General features: G+C 35.8%; 2 protein-coding genes across 2 annotated transcripts; one reads left to right on the top strand and one right to left on the bottom strand.

Annotated features, from left to right (window-relative positions):
• Window positions 1-330: 330 nt before the first annotated feature.
• Window positions 331-1,367, top strand: LOC111898676 (uncharacterized). Its single transcript, XM_023894572.1, has 3 exons — window positions 331-529; window positions 620-915; window positions 1,032-1,367. Exons 1-3 carry the CDS (start codon window positions 331-333, stop codon window positions 1,365-1,367), a joined length of 831 nt encoding a protein of 276 aa, XP_023750340.1.
• A 4,980-nt stretch (window positions 1,368-6,347) lies between these two features.
• LOC111898625 (uncharacterized) lies at window positions 6,348-9,618 on the bottom strand. Its single transcript, XM_023894526.3, has 5 exons — window positions 9,199-9,618; window positions 8,775-8,968; window positions 8,372-8,696; window positions 8,177-8,266; window positions 6,348-6,694 (listed from the first exon to the last, which is right to left on the bottom strand). The coding sequence occupies exons 1-5, from the start codon at window positions 9,292-9,294 to the stop codon at window positions 6,659-6,661; spliced, it is 741 nt and encodes a 246-aa protein (XP_023750294.1). The 5' UTR covers window positions 9,295-9,618; the 3' UTR covers window positions 6,348-6,658.
• Between the last annotated feature and the right edge of the window lie 238 nt (window positions 9,619-9,856).

The raw sequence follows: 9,856 nt of genomic DNA, 5'->3' as shown, positions 1-9,856 counted from the left end.
ATGTGAGATTATTTGAGATTAATGAATTTAGGGATAAAGTTCTAGATGGAGTCAAACATGCAAAAACAAACACTCTTCCAAGCAGGTTTTTCACTCTTTAAAGTTCAAATATCTTATTTTGGCGAATGGAAAGAATAAAAGATCGAAATCGTGTGAGACTAGAAGCAAATCTAAATGTGGTTCGGATGAGGTGAGCTCTGCTGCTTCTATGAACTCGATCTCTATAGAATTACACAGAACTATGGAATTAGGTGAAGAAGTGGGATTTCATCTCAATATTTCTAGTCAAGCCATGAGGGATATTATTGAAGGTGAAGGTGCTCAAAAGAAATGCCAATGAGTTGTCTTTCAGTAAACCTTAGAGGTGCTGGTGGGTCTTACAAAGGAGATTGGGTGAGAGATTTAAAAATGCTTCATCAGATTAATTTTATTAGTGTGCAAGAAACTCAATTGATTGACACTAACGATCTTCCTGTGAATCTTTTTTTGGGTAATTCTGATTTTCATTATGTCTCTGTGGAATCGCAAGGTAGATCTGGAGGGCTTTTCTCTAATTGGAATCCCCATGTGTTTCAAAGGTTGAATGTGATTAAAAACTCGAATTAAATCTTAGTGTCAGGTAGATGGAGTGGGATGCCTGGCCTCACAAATATTTTGAATATTTATGCCCTTGTAAATGATGATAATAGAGCTTCATTGTGGCTGCACTTGAATAATCACATCAGATCGATGGAGGGTTGTTGGCTTCTTATAGGTGATTTTAATGAAATTAGATACAAGTATGAGAGGTTTTCCAATCGTGGTTGCGATACCTCTATGGAGCAGTTCAACTCGTTTATCAGGGATTCCAATTTGTTTGAATTTAGTCTTGGAGGTCGTAAATTTACATGGATTAACAAGGACGATAATGTCTTAGTAAATTGGATCGTTTTCTTGATTGTAGTACGTTTATGGAGAAATGGGGTTTATCTTCGATGATCATTCTTCCTAGGAAATTTTTTGATCACTGTCCTATTTTGTTATTGAGTCAGTGCTTTGATTTTGGTCTGATGCTTTTTCGTTTCTTTAATTCTTGGCTTTCTTTGGAGGGCTTTGATGGTATTGTCAAGAAGGCTTGGGAAAATTCTTTTCCGTCTGGTACGTCTGACAGGAGATTTGCTCATAAACTCAAAGCGGTTAAAAATGATATCAAGAAGTGGAGAGTTGATTCTAAGAGAAGTGAGATGGAGGAGCAAAATCTTCTTTTGTTAAAAATTGATCAGATTGAATTAATTGTGGAAGAGAGACCTTTAACGACTCCAGAAAGAGATTGTCGCAAAAAAATGGAAGAGCATAGTCATGGATTTAGATGCGATTTACAGATCTGATTTGAAGCAAAAAGCTCGTTTGAGATGTGACATTGATGGCGATGAGAACTTTAAGTTCTTTCATGTTGTTGTCAACAATAATAAGCGGAAAATCAAACTAATGGGTTGAATTTGGATGGTGATTGGTTTCGGAGCCGAAAAAAATTAAAAATGAAGTTAGGAACTTTCTTTTCCAATAAATTCAAAGAGTTGTTGTATAATCATCCTAAACTCATAAGTAATCGTTTCAAGAAGTTGTCGGCTGATGATGTTAAGTTACTTACGGCTTCGATTAGTGAAGAGGAGATCTGTAATGCTATTTGGAGTTGCGGCAGTGACAAGGCGTCGGGACCGGATGGGTTTACCTTCAACTTTTTGAAGCATTACTGAGACTTGATTAAAAGGGATAATATTTTGTTCGTTAAAGACTTTGAGGATTAGGTATCTTGGCAGGAGGTTGCAACTCTTCCTTTATCTCTTTACTGCCAAAAACCAGTGATCCGTTATTTTTGAAAGATTAAAAACCAATTAATCTTGTGGGTTGCTTGTATAAGATCCTCACAAAAATTCTTGCTAATCGGTTGAAGCTTGCGTTAGACAAGATAATTACCTCGGAACAATCGGCTTATGTTAGTGGTAGAAGTATCTTGGATGGACTGCTTTTGCTCAATGAAATTGTCTTGTGGGCCAAAAAAGTAAAGAAAAAGGTGTTAATTTTTAAACTTGATTTTGACAAAGCATTCGACTCTTTGAGTTGGGAGTTCTTAGATTCTGTCATGGAGCAATTGGAGTTTGGGTACCAAGGAGTTTGATATTTGTAGAAGCATGAGGCAAGGTGACCCTCTTGCTCCGTTTTTATTTATTATTGTCGTGGAAGGTCTTCATATTTCTTTGGAGGCGGCTTGCGTGCTTCATCACTTTCATGTCTTTCTCTTGGAAATAACGGACCTTCTATATCTCATCTTATGTATGCGGATGACTTCACTTTTATTGGCGATTGGTCGGAGATTAATTTTTTGAATCTTAATAGATTACTTTGTGTGCTTTTTTATTGCTTCAGGTTTGAAGGTGAATCTTCACAAAAGTAAGGTGCATGGCATTGGTGTGGATAATTTGGAGGTTAACAGACTTTCCAGCATCCTAAAATGTAAGCCTGCTTTTTTTTCCATTTATTTATCTTGGCCTTCCGGTAGGGACAAATATGAAACTTGCCAAAAATTGGAATCCAGTAGTGGAGAAATTTAAGAAGAGGTTATCAAATTGGAAGGAAAAAGCATTGTCTTTTGGTGGTAGTCTCACTCTTGTGAATTCGGTCTTAAATAGCTTGCCTCTCTACTATTTTTCGATATTTAGAGCTCCAAGGAAGAGCATTCTTATGCTTGATGGTATTAGAAGGAGGTTTCTTTGGGGCAGTGATAGTGAAAAGAAGAGAATAAATTGGCTTTCTTGGGATTTGGTCACTAAACCTAAGAAAGAGGGTGGTCTTGGTGTGGGTTTTCTCGAGTCGGTTAATTTGGCTCTTCTTGCCAAATGGTGGTGGAGATTAAAAAATGGAGGTAGTTCTTTTTGGTCTTCATGCATTAAGTCAATCCATAACTTAAAACTCATTGATGATAAACCTATTGCCAATAATACCATAAAAGGTGTGTGGCTAAGTATATCTCAGATTGATGTTGACTTGCATGATAAGGGTTTGTCCCTTTCTAAGTTTTTTAAGAGGGTTGTTGGAGATGGTAGTGACACTTATTTATGGAAAGATGTTTGGTGTGGAGATTTTCCTTTAAAAGACTTATTTTCAAATCTGTATGCTATAGAGACAATCAAAGATTGTCTTGTTTTAGATAAACACAACAATGAGAATGATGTTGGTTCAAGGTGGATTTGGAGCTGGTCCAGGCATCTTAGGAGACGCATGGAGGCTGCCCAATTTTCGGATTTAATTGTTTTGCTTGACAACTTTTAGTTTGTTGGTGGAACGGACAGCTAGCGTTGGAATGGTGATGGTGCTAGTGATTTCTCTGTTAAATTGTTTAGTGCCTTTATTGATAAACATGATAGTGTTGGGGAGAATTCTTTCAAATGGTTGAATTAGATCCCTTTTAAAGATTAGTTGTTTCGTTTGGAGATTATTTAAAAACAGGATCCCTCTCTTTCCAAATCTTTTGAACCGTGGTATTAATGTTCATTCCTCCGTATGCCCTTTCTGTCAGATTAGCGTCGAGACTCTTGATCATGTATTCTTCAACTGTGATGTGGTGAAGGTTTTATGGAGTTGGCTTGTGAGGTGGGTTGCGATTATCAAGAATCCTCATCATTCGTGCGAGGATCTTCCAGAGATGTTGAATTCTAAGGCTACTAACAAAAAAAATTCAAAAGCTTAAGTTGACGATTACTTATTCCACCTTATACAATGCATAATGATATTATTTATAGGAATGTTCGGCAAGCTTCGATGCTTTTAGCGGATGATATTTTCATTATCATATTTAACTGGATTAAATTTAGATCCAAGTTAGATTATTTTGATTAGTCGATTTGGTGTACTTCTCCTATTACGAATGTTCTCTTATACTCGGTTTGACTCTTTGTATTTTGCTTAAGCTTCTTGCTTAAGTCTTTTTGCTTTGGGCTAATGTTATTGCTTGCCGTTCAAAAAAAATCGGGAACAAATTACTGAAATTGTCTCTGTGGTTTGTCAAAATTTCATGTTTGGTCCCAAACGTTTTTTGTTCACTCAAATCATCCTTATGGTTTCATTTTGTTGCATGGTTCGTCCCTGACATACCTAAAATGACTATAATGTCCTTAATATTTTATTTTTTAGTTGTTATTTTTTAATATTTTTAATTAAAAGTATTAAACTAATTGATTTCTTAACAATTGGGACCCACTTGCACTCCCACTCATGATCCTACTCCGGCTCATGATTGCTCCCATCATCGGTTATTGGCCACCATCGGCCATTATCGGCCACCATCAACCATCACCAACTTCCATGCAAAACCGAAAAATAATTCCATAAGAGCATATGGTATGGACAACTTGAAGTGGTGTTATAACAAGAAACAACAAGAAGGGGATGTGGTGTTCATGGTGTTATAACACCCGTTAAGAGGAGAGGGATAGAGAGAGAGAGAGAGAGAGAGAATTTGTGCAGCCAATAAAAGATCACGTTTCATCTAGTCATAGCCACAACAAGAAGCAACACAACTAGATACAACAAGAAGGGGGGGTTCATATTGTTATGACTAGGTTATGAGGTGCCACATCAGAAATAATAGCATTTCTCGTTGCCCATACCATATGCTCTAACATGCAACACCACAATTAGGACTCACCTTCACCCCTCACCCTTTAACCCTAACCCACCCTCTGCCATTGACCACCACCACCTACACCTCTTGTCGGAAACAAATAAAGGACTCACCTTCACCCCTCACCCTTTAACCCTAACCCACCCTTTGTCATTGACCATCACCACCTACACCTCATGCCGGAAACAAATAAACTCCCGATCCCAGAAAAATCATGATAAAAAATAAACAAAACACCAAATCAAATAAATCCAAACAAATCACAACTTGTATTCTTTTTTGGAATTTCAAATGATCGACCCTCTGTTCTTTTTCAGAATTTTAGAACACAAAAATCAAACCCCTACCAAGAGATTAAAACCCAAAATTTAAGGGCTTTATGTGTGAGAGAGATGGGAACGATTCCTACCAAACAGATGTGTAGGTGATGGAGGAAGAGTAATAGTTTCAGGGGCGACAATGGTTGTGACTTCAGGATTGCGATGGTTGGATTTAGGGCACTGTTGTGGTACTCGTGGGTGCAAGGCAGCGGCGTTGTGTTGGTGATCTAGGTCACCGACTGCTCTGACACCTCCAAGAACAGAGAATAAAGAAGACCAGGGAGTTGCTCAGTTCGACAACGGGAAGAACGCACAAACGATGGTGGTTGTGGCTCTGAGTCACATCAAACGGATGATGCTCTTCTGCACTATATTCGTCGGTCTTCTGCACCATCAAAAAGAAATAGTAGTGGTCGTTTCCGGCAATGAAGAGGGTTATCGATGGTGATTTCCGGTGAGAAAGAGGGAGGTGGAGAGTTTGAGGGTGAGGGGTTGAGCCGATGGACTATGTACATATAGGGAGGTTAAAGGGTTAAATGGGCCCAACAAATATTAAAGCATTTCTTTTAACAAGCTAATAATAAAGAAAACAAATAAAATAATCAATAAGAGTATTTTGGACATTTTAAGTCAATTTGGGACAAAACACGTAATAAAATCATATTATAAGGATGGTCCTAGTGCAAAAAAAAATGTTAGGGACCAAACGTGAAATTTTGACAAACCATAGAGACGATTTCAGTAATTTGTTATTCTTATATCTATTATAGTGGTTTACAAAATGAATGATAGTTAGAACTCTCTTGCATTAGGTTTTGTTAGCTTTTGTTTAAGTTTAATCTTCTCTTAAATGTATATAAAAGTTATTTTATGGTTATTGAAATATACTCTAAATACTGCTATAAATAATGTTATAAAATATAAATATTAAATCAATTCTTGTATTTATTTCAAAACGATTAATAAAAAGTTTTTATAATTTCAAATAAAAAAAGTTTTCCGTGTTATATATAAACTACGACTTTCCAAATTACAAAATAGACGCCGCTTCGCTAGCAAACGATGACTCCTCTAAATCTAATTACATATTCATTTAAATGAATTAATACCAACTAAACCAAACATATGGATCTCATTCATTTTATTAATGATAGAAAATATGTTTAAATATTTAATCATGTGTAGAATAAATGATACTTGAGTTATAAATAATATTAGCATTGACCTTCTAAAGGAACTTCTATCATAACCCCTTTCACTTTTAGTTGGTGTGCAATTTGGCTAATTGTTGGATATAATTTCTCATTTCGGCTACATTTTCTTAAATTAAGAGGCTGTTTGGCAAATCAAGTTGAATGCTGAACGGATTGGTTCCAACCTCTTAATGGTTAAGAGAAGGTAAAATGGTCTTTATGCTCATTGACAATACACCTTAGAGAGTACTTCATCTCATTCTTACACATTACAAAAGCTCATAAACCTAAGAGAGTAAGTAAAACACCATCTACACTTTTTCTTTTTTCTTTTTCTTTTTTTGCAAAAAATACCACAAGCATGGGCAACTATACAAAGCTTGCAAAATTTGAATAAACGAATAATCCTCCTTTTCACAAGTGGCAAAAGGGTCTTTTATGCCCATAGCTTTTTTTCGTGTATAATGTTGTTAATTCATTCCGCTTCAAAAACTCCCAACTCTGCCAGCTGTTTTCCTTTCCTGCGAATGCAGAAAAAGAACCACTTAATAGAAAAAGTCAAATTTGCCCTCATTTAATTTTTTCCTTCGGTTTATCCCCCAAGATAGCATCCTTTTCAAGAGGGTTATTTTTGTAATATTCTTCAGGGATTTAACTTTATTTATCAAATTTCGAGATCATATGAGCATATACAAGCCACCACAAAAAAAAGGTATTTAGGATATATTACACTTTTAGTCCCTGTTCTTTGTTGTTTATACGGATATGGTCCTGAAAAGATTTTTTTCAACCTTTTTATTTCGAAAAAATAGAGTAAATTACATTTGTTGTTCTAGGGCTTTTAACTGAATCAATTGATATGTTAGGTCCCTGTGGTTTCGAATAATTACACTGTTGGTCCATTTTGGTGGATGCTGTTAAACATTAGATGTTAAATATTACGAATTGACTATTTTGCCCTTAGACCAGATTAATAAAAACTAGAGTAAACGACAGAAATGGTCCCTATGATTTGGTCAAATTTGCAGGTTTGGTCCATCATTTGAAAAGTTGATAGATCACGTCCCTGTGGTTTGCAAATCTTGTAAAAATGGTCCTTCCATCTAACTCCGTTAGAATATCACCATTAAATCCATATAAAAATGACCTTTTTACCCTCATCTTTTGTATTCTTGTTATTTTTTTTTTGTTATTTCAAAAAGACAAGGGTAAAAAGGTCATTTTATATGGATTTAACGGTGATATTCTAACGGAGTTAGACGGAAGGACCATTTTTGCAAGATTTGCAAACCACAGGGACGTGATCTATCAACTTTTCAAAGGATGGATCAAACCTGCGAATTTGACCAAACCATAGGGACCATTTCTGTTTTTTACTATAGTTTTAATTAATCTGGTCTAAGGGCAAAATAGTCAATTCGTAATACTTAACATCTGATGTTTAACAGCATCCACCAAAAGGGACCAACAGTGTAGTTATTCAAAACCATAGGGACCTAACATTTCTACTTCTCAAAGGTTGGACCAAACCTGCGAATTTGACGAAACCACAGGGACCATTTCTGTAATTTACTCAAACAAATATTTTTTTGTCGCTCCACCCAATAAATACATCTGTCTACTAGAGGGACAAAAAACATGAAAAAAATTACCTTTTAGGCACAAAAAGGTTAAAATTCATTTCAGGGACCAAATCTCCAGATATCAATAAAGTACAGGGATGAAAAGTGTAATTTTCCCAAGGATCTATTTAGCCATTGTATCATTTTAATAAGGTTAACCCCATCAAATCATTATCTCTTTTAAACAAAAAGTAGAACCATAAAACAACATTCTTATGCCACCTAAGCAGGTAACTGTGTATCTAATTTACATCTGACATGATGTTCTTGGAACAGGACAGTGTGGGCCAGGTCAGCTCACTCAACCAAATAAGACATGCTTTATGCATTAAGTCAAAAAAAAAAAAAAAAAAAAAAAAAAAAAAAAAAAAAAAAACTTACATGTATAGCTTGGAAAGATCCACTCACAGAAGGCTTCAACTGAGGAACATCAGATATAGACCTACCCGAGCTACTAAAACGGTTTTCACCCTAAAAAACACATCAAATTCACACAAATCATACATACATACATACATACATACATACATACATACATACATACATGCATACATGCATACATATATACATACATACCTCACGTAAAGATCCATCATCTTGATTATCTGAGAAAAGAGAAGAATAGTAGACTGGATCATAGATAGAACCCCCTAACACATCACTAGAACCAGAAGTATTATGTCTATTAAACAAAGGAGTTGCAGGATTTATAAAACTGTTCCCCAAATCCTGATCACCTTCTTGAGGATATGTATTATCTACCAGTGAAGACCCTAATCTATACATCTGTATCCATAACAGTGATGATAATGACCTCACTGAGAACCCAATTGCTTGCATTATTAGAGTGGCTTTAATAGAAATGATAGCGAATTTTCCATGAATCTCAGAAGACATGTACCTGAATTAAGTGGAGAAAGATTAGGGTTAGGAGGGAGATTTGGTTTATATCGACAAACAGAAAGTGAGAAAAACTAACCAGATTTCATGGGTGAAAAGGATGAACCACAAAATGTCTAACAAAATTGAGGAAAACAAAAGAACAGCATAAGTTCGACCTAGACTCTGGCTGCTGCTCTCAATGGCAACTAAAGCGAATAATGAAATCCCAAGATCAACCAGACAAACTCCAGTGTATAATGCTCCCAATGATCCAATCAAAGCACAACCAATCTTCAAACATCGATACAAATATACAATTCCATCAATCAACATGAAATAGACATTGAAAATACATGAATATTGTCTATTTGTATTTATACTTTGTGTACACAATTCATGCTCTAATTCATTTCGGAATCTTGTATACAGAGATCCATATATATGTACATACCGACACACAGACAGATAGATGTAGAAACTTGTATACATATAAATATCGAGAGAAAGGAGAGAAAGCGTACTTGAATGTAGATGAGAATCACGGCGACAGATTGAATCTTGTCGTAATCACGGAGCCATGTCTGTATCTGAGTGTTCAATTCAGGACAAAGCATCATATAACAAACCCCCCACACCACACCTGCGTCCCCAGAAAACCCCAGAAATTCGAACCCACACACACGCTTCGATTAACCAGTCAAGATTGAGAGACACATCGATTTCAAGGGAACAACTACATTGAAAGAAACATACTATTGAATCGATAATTGATAGAGAGAATAGAAGATTCTTCCAGTGGGAAATCGCTTCTAGGAATCACTGTGTGTTTATGATGCATATGTGTGAAAATTAGTTAGTAGGAGTATGGATTTTGGAAGGGAAAAGGGAACAAGGGAAAATGAAAGACCCATCACTGGAAGTCTGGAATGAACTCAATTGAAAATTACTTTACGGTTCATTTGTTTTGTTTTATTACGCTAAAGTACATTTACCACCCTCATTATATCAACAAATGACTTACAAGTCCCCTAACTTTTACTCTTATTTAGTCTTCCAACTATCCAAAAACAAACATCATTTTGAACGATAATCGGCGGTTTAGCTAGTTTTCGGTGACTTTTCATCTCTGTATCATCTTCGACGACATTTTCAACATCTTCATTCATATGACTTCCCCCG

The sequence above is a fragment of the Lactuca sativa genome, chromosome 2 (genome assembly GCF_002870075.4).
Source record: "Lactuca sativa cultivar Salinas chromosome 2, Lsat_Salinas_v11, whole genome shotgun sequence".
Lineage (NCBI taxonomy): Eukaryota > Viridiplantae > Streptophyta > Magnoliopsida > Asterales > Asteraceae > Lactuca > Lactuca sativa.
Note: the sequence above shows the minus strand (reverse complement) of the source record. Positions and strands in the feature narration are given on the sequence as shown.